The sequence below is a fragment of the Rhinopithecus roxellana genome, chromosome 5 (assembly GCF_007565055.1).
Source record: "Rhinopithecus roxellana isolate Shanxi Qingling chromosome 5, ASM756505v1, whole genome shotgun sequence".
NCBI lineage: Eukaryota > Metazoa > Chordata > Mammalia > Primates > Cercopithecidae > Rhinopithecus > Rhinopithecus roxellana.
The window spans coordinates 18,713,543-18,734,109 of NC_044553.1; the positions used below are offsets into that span (position 1 = coordinate 18,713,543).

At 38.6% G+C, this 20,567-nt stretch overlaps 1 protein-coding gene across 1 annotated transcript in view; it reads left to right on the top strand.

The window, feature by feature from the left end:
- The window catches only part of CERS3 (ceramide synthase 3), a 129,447-nt gene that overhangs the window by 56,121 nt on the left and 52,759 nt on the right, over window positions 1-20,567 (top strand). Inside the window, exons 7-11 of the mRNA XM_030931779.1 lie at window positions 2,202-2,259; window positions 2,771-2,821; window positions 6,551-6,643; window positions 9,771-9,899; window positions 13,345-13,451. Of these exons, the coding sequence (XP_030787639.1) occupies window positions 2,202-2,259; window positions 2,771-2,821; window positions 6,551-6,643; window positions 9,771-9,899; window positions 13,345-13,451 (438 nt within the window). The remainder of the gene's footprint in view (window positions 1-2,201; window positions 2,260-2,770; window positions 2,822-6,550; window positions 6,644-9,770; window positions 9,900-13,344; window positions 13,452-20,567) is intronic.

Genomic DNA, 20,567 nt, shown 5'->3' on the forward strand with positions numbered 1-20,567 from the left:
TCTCATTCTTTCCTGGAAAATAAAAAAAGTTTTACTCTCTTAGGTTCATTTAAAACTAGTGAAATGGCATTGACAAAGGACATTATCATTCATCTTTTCAGTGAAGTGCAGCAATTCTCAAACTTTTTGGTGTCAGGACCCCTTGGTCTCTTAAAAACTCTTGAAAATCCCAAAGAACATTTGTGTGTGTTATACCTATTGATATTTACTGTATTCGAAGTTAAAACTGAGATATTTATAAAACAGGAGACTACACAAGTGCACATTTCATCAGTGCAATTTCATTCAGAGCAATACTGTGATCACATGTCACATGACCTTGCTTGTGAGAGAATGAGAAGAAGAAAAGCAAATAATGTATTAGTATTATTATGAAAATATTCTGACTTCAGGGTTCCCTGGCACACACTTTGAGAATCCCTGGTTTAGGGCTTCTCTGAGTAGGATATGTCCAGAAACATGTGAGACTTGGCTGTACTCGCGGATCTGAGTATTACTCCCCAAACTCAGGCAAGTTTTGTGATCTCTCTTAGGTTCGATTTCCTTTAGGAAACTGACTATTAGCAGCAGTCTGTAGGAAGGGGCTAATTATAGCATCGGCTTCATACTCTTATAAAAAGAAAAATGTGATAGCACATGTGTGCTTAGCCCCATGGCTGACGGAGTTGAGAAATCAATAAATGCTTGGGAAATAAACACAAGGAGAGCACCCACACTTTTGGCTTCATTTGTGGGTTGGCTGGCCTTATCGTCTCCTATATTTTGTAGGTTTTGTTTGGACAAGATAATCCAGGGAGCCAAGGAAATGTTCTCAGCAAATAAAATGAGTGCAGTAAAGTCTCAACTTTCATTTTGTAAAATGTCTTTTGGATATTTCTATGGTTCAACTTTTTGAGTATTGAACCCTACTTTTTTCTCCTATCAAAACAAGCCATGAAGAAAGACTATCGTCTAGCTTCGGGGAAATGATAATGTTTAGGAAACACTCCTCGATGCAGAGTCCAAAGACCTGCACTTCAAGTTGCAGCTTTCCTCCTTGTTAGCTACATCAGCTGGGGAGATGGCCTCATTTTTCTGAGTCTGATTTTACATTTACAAAATGGGTATATATCTATGTTCCTATGTCCTACCTATCTTACAGGTGTGTCAAGGAAAGCACTGTAAGACCTTACACAAAGATAAGAAAACATATTATTTTAATATTATTATTTCTCCAGCAATCGTTAGATAAAATAGACATAATTTTAAAAAACTTTTTATTTGGAACATTGCAAGCATATATTAAAGTAGAAAGACTGCATTATGAATTCAGTGTGTTATTACCCATCACCAGCTTTAGTTGATCAACTCAAAGCAAATCCTATGTCCTCTCTATCCCCACTACACCTCTCCCCCACCGCAGATTGGTGTGGAAGCAAATATCAGACACTGTTACTTCATTTGTAAGTATTTTAGCATGTATCTCAAAAAAGATAAGAACTCTTTATTTTCAGCATAATTGCAATATCAGTATCTTATGATTTTTTATTTAATAAAAGATTTTTACTTAATAATAGCAAATATTCAGTGTTTAGATTTCCCTGATTGTCTCATAATTTTCTTTACAGTTTCTTGATTTGAATCAGGATCTCAATAAGATCCATTCATTACAATTGTTTGATGTGTCTTTCCAGTCTCTTAGTCTACAGGTCTTTCTCCATACATGAGGAAAATCTTTTCTTTCAAAACCCTGCTTTTAGGAGAAAAGAGTAAAGTCTGGCCACATAAAAACTTTTAACTGGGAATTAAATGGTGATAAGAGAAATAATTAGACTAATTAGTTTCCTTCTTGATAATACTAATATAAATCCACTGTTTATTGTGTGCCTGGAACAGGGCTAGCCATTATAATAAGAATAATGGCTACCATTTATTGTTGCTTACTTTATGCTAGACCTGTTATCACAGATTTTCAGTTATTTTCACATTTTGAGGTAGTGTTGTCATTTTCATTTTACAGATAAGAAAGTCAGGCTTTCTGAGGTTAAATGATTTACCTAAGGTTGTAGCCATCTAATAAGCAGGGCAGAGCCAGGAGAGAAACTTTGATTTGTCTGACTCCAGAATGTGTGTTCTTTGTAAACTCTGCCATACCTAATCATTTTCTCCTCAAATCTCAGTTACCTTTACAAGGGAGTAAAGATTTTGCTTTCTTTTGGCAGCTGGAGATTTGCATTTTACTTAGTGATCACTGTTGCTGGAATTGCATTTCTTTATGATGTAAGTTATCTTTTTATATTTTTGATTGGAATTTGTCTTTAATTTTTGAAATTCTTGTCTGTGAATTCCTTTAGGGTATAGTACTTTCAATAAGATAACCAGTTTTAGCGATTTCTCTCAAGATTCAAGATTTGTCTCAAATATTGCTACAGATATCTCAAGTTTTTTTCATTGTTACAGAAGCAATAACATAATTGGTTTAGAAATAATTTGGTTCATACAGTTACTTGTTTGAAACAATTTCCTCTATGAGACAGCACTATTTACTTATCTTAGATTCACTAGTAGTGAATTTCACAGAGGTGTTATATAGGAATATGTAAGAAATACTCTACAGAGGGAGAAATGCATGTAATAGAAGCGAAAGAATATGGCAAAGGGTGACTTCCTGTGCGTCTTTGCCTGCTATAAATGACATAAGGAAGAGCTTAGGTTTTCTGCCAAAATTGGCCTTTGACACCAACAAATTTATTTCTCATCTGTTGGTTCTTCTTTTTTCTTCTTCTTTCAGAAACCTTGGCTATATGACCTATGGGAGGTTTGGAATGGCTATCCCAAACAGGTAAGTCCCCCCTAACGTATTCCTCCCTTACTTCAACACCGAGTTCCCTCAAATTATCTCCTTAGTTAGGTCTTGGTCCCCTGCTACTCTTTGTTCACTACTATGTCATCCCTGGCACTTTTTCTACTTGAGCTTCCTCATCCTTATTGACCCTCATTTGTCTCATTCCTTTAGTTTGTTTACAGTTAATGTAATTACATATTTGGGTTTAAATCTAGTATCTTACTATTTATTTTTTACTTGTACCATCTGATGCTTTTTTTTTTTTTTTTATACTCCCTTCTTGCTTTTCTATGGGACAGGCAAGTAATTAAAAAAATACTATTCTTTTTCATCCCTTATATTGACTTTTCAGTTACACATGCCTTGGTTCTTCTAGTACTTATCTTAGACATTACTGTATATGTCCTTGACTTATTACAGTCTGATGCAAATCGGTGTTCTTACCTCTTTCCACTCACTGAAAGGTAATTAGAATAGACCATATACCCTCCTCCTTCAAATATTTAAAACCTTTCAAGTCATTGCTATTATTGTTTTGTAAATCTGTCAAGTTACCCTTTTTGTGCTATTCCTTGCTTCCTGTATTTCCATGTTTCCATCTGGGATTATTATCCTCCTGGCTGAAGGAGTACCTTTGCTATTTTTTTTTAATGGTGGGTATGCCAGATTTTGTTTGTCAGAAAAATGTTATATTGCCTTTGATTTTTAAAAGGATATTTTTGCTGGGTATAGAATTCTGGATTAGCAGTTATTTTCCTTCACTTTTAATGATCTTATTTCATTGTCTTCTAGATATCATCAGTTCTATAAGAATTCAGCTGTCACTTTTAGTTTTGCTTCTCTGAACATAATATCTTTTTTCTCTTTTTGGTCAATTTTAATATTTTGTCTTGTCTTTCAGTTTTATTGTGATATACATAAATGTGCTTATCTTTGAAATTATCCTGCTTAATGTCTGTAGAACATCTTTAATCTGTGACTTGATGTCTTCAGTCAGTTTTGGAAAATTCTTAGCCATTGCTTCTGTTCCGTTCTCTCTCCAGACTCCTCTGAAATTCCAGTTATAAATGTGCTAATATGCTAGACCTTTATACTAGGCCCCATATGTCTCTTTTGCTTTAAAAAATATTCTCCATTCTCTTGCCTCTCTGTGCTTTAGTCTGTTGAGAGACAATTCTACACACGTATCTTGCATGCCCTGTGAATTCAAGCACTGACTGCTTTTTGTTTTAGATGATCTTTTCGAGGAAGTTTGTATAGCAAACAGCCACAGGAGATAGAGATAATGTCTCCCTCTGGAGTAAAGAGTAGGCAAGTTATTGTCTATTATAAAAGGTCAGGTTCTCTAGCTCAGGGTTCCTCTCTTGTAACACAATCCATGATGTGTGCAGTTATCATCTGACCTTTAGCCTTACGGGGATTGGGGGTGGAAGGATTGGCCCAAATACTGATACTCTAGCTACTGCTATTACTGTGAATCATAAACTACCTGCTGTCTACCAAAGTGTCTACTATCTTCTACCAGCATTCATGGAACTTGTGACAAACTAACTTGTTAGCTTGCAACTGGGATAAAATGTCAGACACTTCACTATTCTGGATATTTTCTACTTTCCTGTTGTCCAGTTCACTAGTGCTTTTCTTAAGCCATGTCTAATCTACTATTAAACACATCTTTTGAGTTCTTAATTTCAGTTATTGTATTTTTTGGTTCTCAATTTTTTATTTTATTTTTTAGTGGATCGCAGTTCTCTACTGAAATTTTCTCTTTTAAGCTATTTTTGAAGTTATTTTAAAGTCAAAGTCTGATAAGTCTCATTTCTTGACCACCTGTGGATCTGTTTTCTCTCTTGCTCCTGTCTCCTTACACTTGATAGCTTTTGATTAAATGACAGGCATTGTATACAAAAGAAGTATAAATGGTCAGGATGATGTTATTATATTCCTTTACAGAGGACTTACTTTCACTTCCGTTAGGTGTTAGAATAGGGGCAGATCACCTTTAATCCTTGATTGAGCTGATTCAAGGTAGACTTCAGTCTTTGTGAAGGCAAGTCTATTCCCAACTTACCCATATTCTAGGATATTCTTCTTCAGTGATTTCAAATAAAAGATAACAGTGCTTACCATGACTCCTTTTCCTTAGTCAACCTGAATACCAGTTTGCTTCCTAGTACTCTGATATTGCAGCCACTACTGCTTAACTTCTGGTGTTTCTTAGTCTCTGGGCTCCATACTGCTTATAAATTGGCATATGCAGAATTTATGATATGTATAAGATGGTCTTCTTTGAATTTATTCTTAGGGCCTAGAGTGCTGCTTGAGAAATAGAGTTCACTTGAAATAAAGGGTTCACTCTCATGCATTTTTCTTCTCTTTAGGATCTTGACTCCACAGGTTCTCAATGCCCTACTTGCTCTCTGGTGTCTTCAAACAGATATTCTTTCTTGTCTTTTATCCAGATTTTTAAGTTGTTCTTAATAGGAGGATTAGTCTCACACAGTCCTGTCATAGAAGAAAGCAGAAACTCTGTCTCATTCTTTTATGGCCTTATCAGGGATGATGAGTTGACCAAAAAAATTAGTTATATGTTAGGCTCAGCATTAAATAATTAAATAAAATTAGACAATAAGGGACCTAAGAATTATCTAGACCAAACCCCAGGCCTATCATCTTCTGTCTCCAACTTATTCATATCTTCTCAGGTGTATCAGTTATCTGTTGGTACATAACAAACCATCCCCAAAACTTAGTGCCTTCAAACAACAACCATTTATTTTCTCTTGATTTGGTTGTCAATTTAGGCTAGGCTCAGCTAGGCAGTGTTTCTACTCCATGTGGTTTCAACAGAGTTCATTCATGCATTTTCAGACATTTGGGAGGCTGGCTAGGGAATGGCTCGAGTCTATGGTGACATCATTCATAGCGTTGGCAGTCAGCACCTTGATTCCCTTCTTTGTGGCCCCTTCAGCAGGATGGCTCAGCTTTCTTATGTGGTACTTATAAAGTCTCTGCATGCATCACATTTGCTTATGTCTCCTTGGCCAAAGACCAGGATCAAGTCCATAGTCAGTGTTGGAGGAGACTGCACAAGGGCTTAGATACCAGAAGGCAACATTCACTGGGTACACCAAGTCATATAATGTCTCAACTTAGCTAAAATAAACACCACCACCCCCATTATAAAATTGTTAAGAAAATTCTAGCTATCAAAAGTTTATTATTTTATTCAGAAGATGTTTTTAGAGTTCTTAAACAATTATGCATATTTTATTACTGTCCCATTTTAGAATGGGCTAATTCTAACCACCAGCCTGTCACCAGAAAAGAGATTAAGACATCAGATTTTGAGTAATATTCAAGAAACATTAATCAAAGTAAATTATGGGGCCAGCAGAAAAGATTTCCCATTGTTCCTAAGTAAGGATTTTTAATTTTTTAAAAAATTTAAACTTAACTCTGAATAAACTGAAGGCATTTACCCCTGTGGCAGTTGTATTTAATTTTTTAAACAAAACATTCAACTTGGTTTTGGAATACTCATCTACCCTTTTAGAAATAAAATGCCTTGAAATATTATCTTTAATTCCTTTGTTGAAATATAAATCTATGTTATTTTATGGAATCTGGTGGGATATAAATAGGTATAAAAGTAGGTGTTAGTGCATCAAAATGAGTTGCTTCTATGACGGCATTTAAAGTAATGAATACTCTTCTTTTTCTCAGCCCCTGCTGCTATCCCAGTACTGGTACTACATTTTAGAAATGAGTTTTTATTGGTCTCTGTTATTTAGACTTGGCTTTGATGTCAAGAGAAAGGTAAGTGTCTTATTTACAAAGCTTCTTTATCAGTTTCTTCAAAAATTCCCATCTCCCTGCCCCAAATTCTAATCTTTAAGTTGTATTTTCCTGTGTATTTGGGTCCAGTTCATTGCTTTTGTGTGCTTTATAGTACATAGACTATTGCTAATTATACTCATGCTTTGGTGCCTTGGTAAGCATTTGTTGTGAAACATTATAAAAAACTTTAACTTTGAAGCTCCACCTCTGCTCAATAAGAAAAAAACATCTCCTTTATGCATCTGTTTCTTTTGGTTTGGGAATTTAATGTCCATCAGTGCAAAGAAGAAATATATTAGTAGTACTAATTCTGCAACCACATCTTTTAGTTGATTGCAAAACCACCTTATATACAACTTTTTGATGTTTTCAAAGACATTGAAAAGATTTTCCCCTTAATTCATCAAATATATTTATGAGGAAACCTTCTTCAGGCATTATTAGCTTTGCTTTATTTGCAGGGAAACTCCATGACAGGCATGCTAAATGCCACTTCCGAGGTCACAAAGTGAGGTATTTTAAGAGTGGTTTGGTTGTTACAGATTCCTAATTACTAATCCAGCAAACTGTGTTAAATCCTGAATGCACTCATAAGATTTTGTCATATATGTAAGCAATTCAGATCAAATGATAAATTCTCTTGGCATATACTTCATAAACTACATCGTAATTAAAAGGGTGGTTTGTAGCAGAATTTGTATGATAAGTACAATGACATTTAATATTGGATAAACCAGTTCAGCTTGATTAAATGTTTGTGTTGAGTGATGGTGGACATTATAAGGGACACACTGCAGTCAACCAGACGTCTTAAGACATGAGAAATCTAAGTATAAGAACGTACTGTGAAAATATCTGATAGAAATAATCTCCATTTCCATATAACTCAATAATAGCTGTAGATTAACTATACTAACTTTAGGCTAGGAATACATCAAAATTTAATTGATTGAGTCATTTTCTCAAGGGATAGAACTGAAAATAATCATTTTTTAGAAAGTCTTTATATACAGGTAGGTTGATCATGTATTTCATCCACCTTTGATTTTGCTGTAGTTGACGTCCCTTTTATTATTTACAGGTGCATCGAATACCTTCTTAAAAATTAAATATAAATATATGTTATGTGTCTTATAAAGATGTATCTTCAGAAACATAAAGCTATTGGGAGGTGGCTAAAGCACAGGCCCTGGAGTCAGGTCTCCTGGGTTTGAATTCCTGGCTTCACCACACACCAACATATGAGTTAGTTGGTTAAACTCTCTAAACTTGATTTCCTCATCTATAAAATGGAGCTAAAAATAGCTCCTATCTCCTCTGGTTGTTGTAGGAATTAAACAGTTTAATCTGTATAAAATACTTCCTGAGGCTGGGTGCAGAGGTTCACGCCTGTGATCCCAGCACTTTGGGAGGCTGAGGTAGGTGGATCATGAGGTCAAGACATTGAGACCATCCTGGCCAACGTGGTGAAATCCTGTCTCTTCTGAAAATACAAAAATTAGCTGAGTGTGGTGGCACATGCCTGTAGTCCCAGCTACTTGGGAGGCTGAGGCAGGAGAATCACTTCAACCTTCAACCTGAGAGGTGGAGGTTGCAGTGAGCCAAGATCGCACCACTGCACTCCAGTCTGGTGACAGAACGAGACTTCATCTCAAAAAAAAAAAAAAAAAAAAAAAAGACACTTGCTGCTATACAGCAAGTACTCAATAAATTGAGCTATTATTGGTATTGTATTTACTTTGGCTATGAGGAAGCTGAAATCTTTAAGTTTTTTAAACAGCTTTATTGAGATATCCACATATAACACAATTAAACCATTTAAAGTATGCATTCAGTGGTTTTTAAAATATATTCAGAGTTGTGCAATCATCATCACAGTCAATTTTAGAACATTTGCATCATCCCAAGAAGAAACCCTATACCATTTAGCAGTCACGCCCCATTTCTCTCAACCTCCCCAGCCCCTAGCAACCAAAAATCTCCTTTGTCTCTATAGATGTGCCTCTTCTGGATATTTTATATAAATGGAATTATATAATACCTTGTCTTTTGTGTTTGCCTTGTTTCACTTAGTGTAATGTTTTCCAGGTTCATCCATGTTATGGCATGTATCAGTACATCATTACTTTTTATTGCTAAGTAGTAGTCCATTGTACAGATGGATGCATTTTATTCATCCTCTTATCAGTTGATGGACATTTGGGTTGTTTCCTCCATTTGGCTGTGGATATTCATACATTCATAGTAAATCAAAATTCATAGTAATGCTGTGGATATTCATACACAAGTTTTTGCATGAACATATGTTTTCATTCCACCTAAGACTGGAATTGCTGGGCGATATGGTAATTCTATGTCTAATCTTTTGAGAAACTGTCAGACTGTTTAACAAAGCAGCTATACCATTTTGCATTCCTACCAGCACTGTATTAGAGTTCCAGTTTCTCCACATCCTCGCCAACACTTGTTATTGTTCAACTTTTTTATTATAGCCATCCTAGTGGGTGTGAAGTATATCTCATTGTGGTTTTGGTTTGTATTCTCCTGATGGCTAATGACTGAGCATACTTTCCTGTGTGAATTGGCCATTTGTATATTTTCTTTGCAGAAAACCTTTAAGTCTTTATTATACTTAGTGACAGTAGCTTTCCTCAAGGTAGATTGTCTTATTTCATATGCACTACTTATTTAATGGTTGTGTAGATTTATTATATCAATCTTTTTTTCTTTTTGGGGAATAGGCAGGGGATAAACAATAACTAGGTGTACACAGGAATATGCTTGTGTGTATATGCATTTATTGTGTGTTGGGGGGCAGGGGGGCAGTGTGTGTGTATACATATATCCAGTGTGGGATGGTATCTCAAAGTTAACTGACTTCCATCAACAAGAATAATACTTGTCTTAGCTCTCTCACAAGGATTATGTTTAAGAATAAAGTAAAAACATTTTATAAATTTCAAAACGTGCAGATGTAAGTTATTGATCTCATGATCTCATTATTATTATTATTATTATTATTATTATTATTATTATTATTATCTCTTCCAGTGATTGGGAAATAAATGCATTTGCTTAATGGTTTCCATTTTCCCTCACCTTATAGGATTTTCTAGCTCATATCATCCACCACCTGGCTGCTATTAGTCTGATGAGCTTCTCTTGGTGTGCCAATTATATTCGCAGTGGGACCCTCGTGATGATTGTACATGATGTGGCTGACATTTGGCTGGAGGTAAGCGTTTGCCATTAAAAACCTAATGACAATACCATGTCCTGGGTTTCTATAACTGCTCACAGAAGTAATTGTGAGCGATTTAGCGGGGCTCTCTGTCCGGAAAACACCCAAAGTCTGAGAATATCTCTAGATTCCCAGATCCTCCAAGGTTACAGAAATGAAACCTCTTAGTTTTAACTTTCAATCCTTTTCCATGGTACTAGAGAGATGTTAATGTGTGTGATTCCACTCCTGAAAGTTGCATGCACATGCTCACTCAGGGAGTAAGATGGGATATTTGAAGAAGGAATGAACTCTAATCTTCTAAAAGGAAAACTTGGATTTATGACATTGAGGATTCCCAGATTTGGGTGGCACCATCTATTCACTTAGGGCAATGCTTGAATACCCATTGAATGTTCATGCTGCCCCACCCTCCCCTCCCCCAGCCCAATCCCTTGCTTTAAGGAGTGTAAGATGATTTTTTTTAAGGCCCGCATTTTCTAAGGGAGGAAGAGGGCTTAGGATGTTTTCTGAAGGAGCCAACATTAAAACAAGAGTCTTCCTAATCTCACCCCACACAAAATAGAAGAAACAAAGTCACACTGGGATTGTTTTCCGGACCTGTTTCTGTTCTGTTTTGATTCCTGTTGACCCCAGTCAGTGATGGAATGGTCCCCTTCTCTGCCAGATCTCCTGCTGTATTTAGAGCAACAGTTCCCAGAACTGCTGAGTTATTTATTTAAATGTACTCATTTATAATGAATCCATGGGAAATGATGCTAACCATTTCACATTTGTGGTTACTTCTTGAAGGGCTAACAATTGAATATAGGTTGATATGAAAGAAATTAAATTTAGTAGAATCTTATTCTTCTAGGGTGGGGTTTAGCAAACTTCTTGGCAAAGGGCCAGATAGTAAATTTAGTTTTGTGGGCCGCATATGATCTCTGTTACATATTCTTCTTTGTTTTTTGCTTTTTTAATACCTTTTTAAAAATGTGAAAACCATTCTTAAGAGCTGATCGGCTTTAGCCCATGGGCTGGACTGTAATTTACCACACCCTGTTATAGAAGTCACCAGAAGTCATTTGCAGCCATTTCAAAGCAACTGGCCACTGTTAGAATATCCCCTGTGTACAGAATTTTTTTCTATCCTGTATGTAATCATAATTAGACATGTAAATCCCATTCTAAAGGTCAAGATTATTATATGTGCTTTAGGGCAACAAATGGCTTAGCAGGAGAAGGACTGTACCATTTTTTCTCCATGGCGCTCTCTGGATGCAGCCCTTGCTGATGTAATTACTTCCTTCTCTGATCGTATCTTGGTAATCCTGACAGAAAATTCAGACCACATTGGCCCTGACTTAAGAATTTTATACTACTCTGTTGCTTCTAAATCCTCATATTCAATTGCCTTTGGTGTGTGTCCAATGTGAAAACAGCTTTGTTGTGTTGTTAAAGGGAGTTAGATGTTCACCCTGGGAATAAACATGGGGTTGCCCTGCCACCCTCACCACCCTTTCATTGATGTGACATGATTCCCTAAGTGACTTGGACAAATCACTTATTGTTTTGTTTTCTAGCCCCAGCTGTAACATGAGAAGTCTTATCTGTTCCTTGGGGTATGTGATGAAGTTTAGCTCATTATTATCTGAAAACGTTCTGAGGTCCTTAGGTTAAAAAAAAAAAGAAAAAGAGAAAGAAAAATGAACTGTCTTAGAGGTTCATTTTTAGAATGTTTAGAGGTTCCCTCGTGGGCAAACTTTAAGAATAGCTTCATGTTGCTAATGATTGCGAATCATTCTCGATTCATTCACAAGTCATGATCTGACATGAGGTTCAATGAGCGAGGCTGGTACCTCTCATCAGCGGGTGGTAGACAAAATATTAAGTGGTGGCAGGGGCCTGTTTGTGATGTTCTCCCAGGGTGCACAGCCACGGCTTACTTGAATAGTGTATTTTAGGGTTTGTTTTCTCAATCAAGTTCTAATTGAACCCAGACACAGCAGAACTTTTGCCCCTGGCTTCCTTGAGATGGTGCCTATTCATCTTTCATATTTCTCAAGACACGGGGGTCATTTCTTAACTCTTTCTTTTGGAGGAAAAACAGCCTTCACATCTACCATTCTCACTCGTAAGTGACCTTTTTGCCTTCTTCATGCATCTTCCTGATCCTCTACGTTTCCACATGGTCAAGTTTGGATCCAGGACCTAATATCCTGATTGATACTTAGCAAGCAAAGGGGCTGCTGTCTATCATTTCATCATTACACAATCCAGAATATGTTCCGTGTATGTTTTGCCCAAAAGTGTGCTACTTTGCCCTCACAAATGGACTCACAGGGATCCTTTCCCATGCCTGTGCACATCCCTCACTTCCCATCCAGTTAACCTCTGATCCTTCCACCAGCTTCCCACTCTGTTACAGGCACTCTGAATTTGGACCTTTCTCCCCACACCTGTCTCCCACCCACCAGGCACACCAGAATCTCTATGTCAGCAACTGAAGCTGTTCCCTGGGGGCCCTCCCCACAGTCAGGGCATATTCTCACCCCTTGGTAGTTTGGCAAAATATGAAAGATGCCATGTGAACCCTTCCTGGAATGTAAATGTGTTGCCTCTCTTGTTCTGGAAGGACCTTGAGCCTCTGGGGTGAAGTTGGTTCTGAAACTGCCCAAGTCTAAGCCATGTTCCCTAGAAGAATGATCTGTGCCCCAGCAATTCCTCCCACCTCCTGCTTCCGGACTCCCACTCCCTATTCCCACCAGAAACTTCCATCTTCAGCCTTGGACACTGCTAGATAATGCACTAGAGAGCGCTTATCAATAAACTGTCTTCTACCACACTCACCAACTCTTTCTGCAGCTCTTTCTATTCAACACAGATAATATGAGCAGTATAGACTAGCATAAAATAATTAGGAAAGATCAAATGCTCGAAACTTTATTTCAACGAGTTCAGGGCCCTGAGAGCTGCCTCCCAACTTTGCCTCTTCCCTCATCTGCCTTGAAGTAGCCTCCTTGATTGCAGCATTCCCAGCCCAGCCCCGGATTTCCCACCTGTCCCAGCCTTTCTTCAGTCCAGCTCTCCTCCCAGTTACATGGAGATACTAAATAAATGCCCACATGAAGTGCATGCTAAATTGATTATGCTAACTTAAAAGTGTTTTTGGAAGACACGAGTAGTATTACAGGTATTTTGATATATTTTTTAAAAATTATATTATGGAAATGTCAAACATATGACAAGATAAAGGGAATCATATAATGGACCCATCAGCTTTACCAGTTATCAATATGGCCAGTCTTGTTTAATCTATTGCCCCACCTGTACCCCCTACCTTCCACCCAGATTGTTTTGAAGCAAATCCCAGACCTCATATCATTTCATTTATAAATTTAACTTTAAAAATGTATGCTACTGTCACTTTATCTGCAGTTTCTTTCTTTGTTCACAGTCTGCTAAGATGTTTTCTTATGCTGGATGGACACAGACCTGTAACACCCTGTTTTTCATCTTCTCCGCCATATTTTTCATCAGTCGTCTCATTATTTTTCCTTTCTGGTGAGTAGACTGCTGATGTGCCCTGCCTTTGGTCAGTGTGCAGAGGTGGCCTCAGCACATGATTACCATCAGGGCGTTGCCCTTTCCATACATGGGTCTCCAGTTATTTGTGTCAAGCACAGTTGGAGAAAAGAATGTGATGGAGTCATTTTTATAAATAATTAAAACAACACTCTACAGTGTGGAAAAGGCTTATTGTAATGGGAGATGGAAAATGTGTGACCCGATGGGCAAGCAGCAGCTCTTACTCTGTCTTGTTTCGTGAATGTAGACCTTTCTTTATGATTAACAGCTTTTCCAGTCACTCAATGAAAAGTCACTGTCCAATTACCAGTTCTCTAAAAGAGAGGCATGTTCTGTGTTACAATAATTACAGCCATTACTTGAATGCCAGACACTGGATTAGGTCCTTTCCATATCTTGGCTCTAGTCTACACAATAACTCATAAAGATGGGTATTATCACTTCCACTTCCCAGATAAGGAAAACTGATACTTGTTTATTTCGTTCTCCGTGACCACTGGTTCTAATAATGGTTTGAGTATCCTTTCGATATGATTGGCTCTCGATCAGTCTGTTGATTTTGTTTAGCCACAGACTGGCAATGAAAAGCATATATTGCATCTCCCGTGACAATCATTTCCTTAGGAAGCATAATGTTCCATGTGTTGATTGACAGAAACCAGAGTAACATGCAGGGAAGACTTAGATGGCTTGGAAGGAACAGCTTTTAACCAACCATAATTTGGGACTAGTCTGAGAACTTGGGACCCTCCAAACAGAAGAATTAGTGCTATTGAAGAGCCTAGATCCAGGGGAAATGGATGGAGACTCAAGTTCCAGGCCTCATTCTTAAGTATATAGACAGCACTCTTGGCTAGCATCCAGGGAAATCCAACCAGAGAGGTCAATGCCCTCCCCTGGAAGCCAGCTGCATTCTTTAGACCCATGTGTATTAGGCATTTTCTGGAGAGGAGCAACAGAGTGTAGTGGTTAAGTTGCTGCATGCAAGGGTCCATCCTGGATTTAAATCCTGACTCCACACTTACGACCTTTGTGATCTTGAACAGGTTAGACCACCTCTCTGTGCCTCAGTTTCCTCATATGTAAAATGGAAATAAGGGTCGGCATGAGGCTTAACTAGTTTACATAGTTTAGAACAATGTCTGGTGCTCAGTAAAGAATCAGTAAATGCTACCTGCTATAATTAAACTGATTAATGAGTATCTCAGAATTTGAAGTTAAACTGGAATCAAATCTAAGATAAATGTCTCAGGTATTTTCCTTGGTTGATAAATCATTACCATCACTTTTACTTTGACTGAGCAAGTGTGTTTGTGAAATTTTAGTAATGGCTGGGCATGGTGGTGTACGCCTATAGTCCCAGCTACTCAGAAGCCTGATGTGGGGGGGATCACTTAAGCCCAGGAGTTCGAGATCAGCCTAGGGGAACCCTCTCTGTAAATATATATTTAGAAATATATATATTTAGAAATATATATATATTTCTAAATATATATATATATTTAGAAATATATATATATATGGAGAGAGAGAGAGAGTATGATAGCAATTATTGATAGAATAATATTGACTTGCAAATGACAGTTGGGCATAACTTTTCAGTGTGACTTTCATGACACTGTCAATCCAGCATTTGCCCCTCAGTTCTTCTCCTTGTGTCCCAAAGGCACTACATGTTCCAATTGCCTGTTGCTGTATAACAAAGCATCTGAAAGTCTAGTGGCTTAAGATAGCAGTGGGCAAATTTTTTCTTTAAAAGGCCAGAGAATATATATTTTAAGCTTTGAGGGCCACATATGATCTTTTTTGCATGTTTTTCTTCATTTTGTTTTGTTTTATAATCCTTTAAAAATGTACCAAGCCATACTTACTTAGCTCATGGGCTGTACGATAACATACACCCAGGTTGCAGGCCAGATTTTACCCACAGGCCATAGTTTGCAGACCTCTGTCTTAAGGCAACAACTTATAGATTATTATTATTTCTCATGGTTCTGGGAATTGATTGGCTTTGGTTAGATGATTTTCACTTGGGGTCTCTTGTGTGGTAACAGGTATATGGTGGCTGAGCAGTCACATAGTGTCTAGAGTCCTCAACACATGGTTGAAGTCATATATAGAAAATCAGGCTAGGTGTGGTGTCTCACGCCTGTATCCCAGTACTTTGGGAGGCCGAGGCGGGTGGATCACCTGAGGTCAGGAGTTCGAGAACAGCCTGCCCAACATGGTGAAACCCCGTCTCTACTAAAAATACAAAACTTAGTCAGGTGTGGTGGCAGGTGCCAGTAATCCCAGCTACTCGGGAGGCTGAGACAGGAGAATCACTTGAACCTGGGAGGTGGAGGTTGCAGTGAGCCGAGATTGTGCTATTGTGTTCCAGCCTGGGTGACAAGAGTGAAACTCCATCTCAAAAAAGAAAAAAAAGAAAAAAAGGTAAAAAACAAAACAACGACAAAAACTGTTTCCTGGTAAAAATATTTCTGTATGGACATTGACTGATTCTCATTGTTTGTAAAGTTGAGAAAAACCTCACCAAGCCATTGGAAGTTTGGCAGATCGATTTTCAATGGTCTCTGAAGGAAGCATGTCAATCAGAGAGGGAGCTTCTTTCAGGTACAGTGTACTGCTCTAGTTTAAATGGTCTTCCCACCAGCATGAACTTGCCACCAGCACAATCATCTTCATGAAGTCAAAGGGGAAAATTTAGTTCCTTGTTGTTAGCTTGGCTCCTTCCCTCTGTCTAAAACTTATAACTCTGTAGATTCATTTTTCGAGGATGCTTTATTCTATCCTAATGTGTTGGGATTTCACTATGGACCAAGCAATGTGCAGATCATAGTTATCACTGGAGGGCGGCTTAGCTAACCTGTTTCACCATTCAGACATTTAAGAGGCACTCTGGGAGGCAGTTTGCAATCTAGTTGCTCTGTTCTTCTTTCCAGCTGCTTTTGTTGCACATCCTGTGGTGATATAAATGGTAGGGTGGGGCAAAAGCTAACTGGGGTTGTGCTCATCTGAGATTTGTCTAGAAGCCTTGAGAAGAAGATCTGGAGTGTGTACATTTCCCTTGGCCCTTTCTTTGACTTTTCTCTGATTTTCCCCAGCCTCAAGCACATTTGCATATTCTCCTGGTGAGTCTCCCTTTCATGTCCAGCCACTGAAATCCTCTTCTATTTCTGAGGATCTTATCCCATTCTCAGTCAGCGTCTGCAAGAGTTAGTTATGTTGGTTTTCTAAGCATTGTTTCATTAATATTAGGCAGAAATTCAAAAGCACACTGGTCAAATTGTTTTAATTTAATTGTCTGGTAACTCCATTTGTTTGCATTTCTGTTCAAAACCATTTAAATCGCAGGTGTATGTTTTTCACACTGTATTCCCAACTATTGTTTTTAAAAATTATTTCTCTAGTTTGGAATTATTGGATGTATCTATCTTCTTGAACATTATCCAAATACCCACAGAGAGTTATTAGGCTAGAAAGACCTTTCTAAGGCCAGGCAAACCTCTTCCTCTGACAAATAATAAGAGCAGATCGTGGTTCCACTCAGGTAAGTGTGCCTGAAGGGAAGGCGTGCGTGCTCTGCTTTGCTGGTTTTGCAACCTGCGAGTTCAGTGTCTGTCACAGCTGAATCTGCAGGGGGCAGGGTGGCTTGTTGCTTCATTTCTTGAACTCATCACAGCTGGGTGTTTTAAACAGTACAAGGGGAGTGAGACACAGCTTGTGCCTTTCAGGAGTGCATCATGGCAGTACAGAGATCTGTAGGGCTACCCCTGATTCACATGTTTGAAGATTATTCACATTGACTTGTGTTTCTCAGATGTCTCAAAAAGAAAAACACAAAACATTTTCAACTGCAAATAATACTCAAATACCTAGCTCCCTTATTGCAAGGATACGTATGCTTGTAAGGTTTCTCCCTCACCACTGGTTCATTGGACTTCAGATTTCAGCGTTTGATGGTCCAGCTATTAGAAGTGTAGAAAATGGTACCCTGGGAAGTCCACATGTGAAAGGGAATATTACCGACAATGAGACCATGTAAATACTTGGAATGGCTAAGAGAGAAAGGAGAGTTTTAAAAAATAGGCCGGGCGCGGTGGCTCAAGCCTGTAATCCCAGCACTTTGGGAGGCCGAGACGGGCGGATCACGAGGTCAGGAGATCGAGACCATCCTGGCTAACACGGTGAAACCCCGTCTCTACTAAAAAATACAAAAAACTAGCCGGGCGAGGTGGCAGGCGCCTGTAGTCCCAGCTACTCGGGAGGCTGAGGCAGGAGAATGGCGTAAACCCGGGAGGCGGAGCTTGCAGTGAGCTGAGATCTGGCCACTGCACTCCAGCCTGGGCGACAGAGTGAGACTCCGTCTCAAAAAAAAAAAAAAAAAAAAAAAAAAAAAAAAAAAAAAAAAAAAAATAGAGAAAGACAAAGCTGAAAGCACCCAACAGTGCTCTTAGCTAATGTTCATCAGTGGGGACCCAGGATGAGGGAATGATGGACCCTTCTTTTCCTCTGAAGGCTTGAAACCTTGATCCTAAATGAGAAGCAGAGGGCAGAGCATGGGTTCTGATGGTGGTGCCAGCTTAGTGCTGTTTGCGCAGCCAGCAAAGAAAAGGAAGGTACAAGGCAAGAAAGACTCTGTTGAAGCTGGGCCACTCCCTTGAGCCACCACTGCAGATATGTATCTCAGAACTAGACTTTCCAGTTACACACCCGATGAAGGAGACTACGTGTTTTTACCACATATGTTCACTGTCTCGCGCCACAGGAGCCCTCAGAAGAGCTCTCCCATCCTGCCCATGTGCTTGGTGCCTTCTTTATGCTATTTTTAAGTTCATGAAGAACAGCTACACCCCTCTTCAAACCATAGAATCCTAGATTAAGGAACCTTGTTTATAATCTAGTCCAATCCTTTTATTCATGTATTCACATATTTAGAATTTTTTTTTTTTTTCCAAAACAGAGTCTTGCTCTGTTGCCAGGCTGAGTACAATGGCGTGATCTCAGCTCACTGCAACCTCTGCCTCCTGGGTTCAAGCGATTCTCCTGCCTCAGCCTCCTGAGTTGCTGGGACTACAGGCACATGCCACCACACCCAGCTAATTTTTGTATTTTTAGTGGAAACAGGGTTTCACCATGTTGGCCAGGATGGTCTCGATCTCTTGACCTTGTGGTCTGCCTGCCTCAGCCTCCCAATTTTAGAAATAATTTTAAGCTTACAAAGAAATTTCTAGTATATTACAGAGAAACCCTAGATATACTCTTTACCAGTTAGCATTTTGCCCCATTTACTTTGTCATTCTTTCTCTCTCTACTTCCCCACCACACATATGTATGAATATGCATATTTGTTTCTGAACCATTTGCAAGTTGTAAACATCAACTGAATAATTCCTTGCGCCCTAAATACTTTAGTGTGTATTTCCTAAGAAGAAGGACATTTTCTTACATAATCACAATACAGTTATCAATTGCAGAAAATGTAGCAATCTACCTTCCATGTTCCAATTTGGTCAATCAATCCATCATGTCTTTTATTGCTTTCCCCCTCACTGTGTGAAGATCCACCTCCAGATCACGTATTGCATTTAGCTGTCATTCATCTGGAACAGTTCCTTACCTCTTCTTTGTCTTTCATGTTGCTGACATTGTTGAAACATTTAGACACCATGTTTATTTTTCAGATGAAGAGTTAAGATACTTCCAGGATCACACAGCTAGTTGTGGAAGAATCAAGACTAGAAACAGGATATTTGAAACACAGAACAGATAGGCTTCAAATTAAATTTGAAACTAGATGATTAAGAGTATATCATTTGCCTTCACTAAATATTTATTAAGTTTTCTTCAACTACCCAGTCATTTAGAAACTTAAGAGATCACTGAGGTAGACAATTGTTCACCTGTAGAACAAGTTTTTGCTATCCTAAAAGGGCTTAATGCTCAAACTCACAATTAGCAAGAAAATAAGACCCTTACCTTGCAGTTTTCATTAGACAAATACAACTTTTTGGTGGTTGCCTTAGCTAGTCCAGCAAAACCAGCTAATATTTATACCAACACTGAAATTTATCCAAACCATGCCAAGTCCAGTGATTGGAAGAACTAAGATTGGAAACAAAACTGAAAACAGAAAAAGCTGAGCTTTGCAATCCAAGGGCATGGTAGTAGCTTATCCATTTGGAAAGATTAAATCCAGTGGACAGGGACAAAGTAGTTCTAAGAATTTAGGAATACAGCAGTCTTTTGGCATTCTTTATGAAAAGGAAAATTCCATTCAGTTGCTGTAAGGTGGTGACTACCGATAATGTGCAAGTGTTGTGTGTTCTATGCATGTGCCTGCACACATGTATGCATGTGTGTTAGGAAGAGAGCTGGGAAGGGCAAATGGAATTTTTTTTTCTTTTTCCCAGTCTTCTTTTAGCATAGAAGGAGAGGAAACTTGAGAGGCTAGACCATTCTTTATTGAGGTCTTGAAATTTTAACTGTGGCATCATAGCTGGTTGTTACCCGTGCCACAATGGCTACTCCCCTCTGACTCCTGTTCCACTTCTTTGGCCTCCAGTCCCCTCTGTCCTCTTGCAGAGAATGTTCAGACAGCAGAGTCCCCATTCCTCGGAGCCTGCTCACCCTCTCCAAAGTGGCTTCCTCCTCCTCCCCTTGGCAGGAAATCCAGCCAGTTCAGGAGCACTCTCCTGGGGGGTGTTGCTCTAACTGTGTTATTGGTGTAAGTTCTCTGCAGTAGGAGAGGGCTGGTTGTCGAAAGTAGTAGTGGCCATAGTGGTAGTAAGAGTAATAGTTGTAACTATCATTTTTGAGTACTTACTGTGTAATAGGCAGTTTCCATTTGTCAACTCATTTAATCCTCATAACCACCCGGGTGTTTCTCATTTTACAAAAGAAACTGAAGCCCAGAGAGATTATGGAACTTGCTAACATCCTGGGAGCCCTGACTGAAATCTTGAAGACTCCAGCGCCAGTTCCATTGGCCTCTCCTCTTTGCCCAGAGGCTCAGCTCTCTTAGAAGACATTTGCATCTTAATGGCAGCTTCTTTCATTCTGAGGGCTATACAGTTTGTAAAGCTGGCTGTG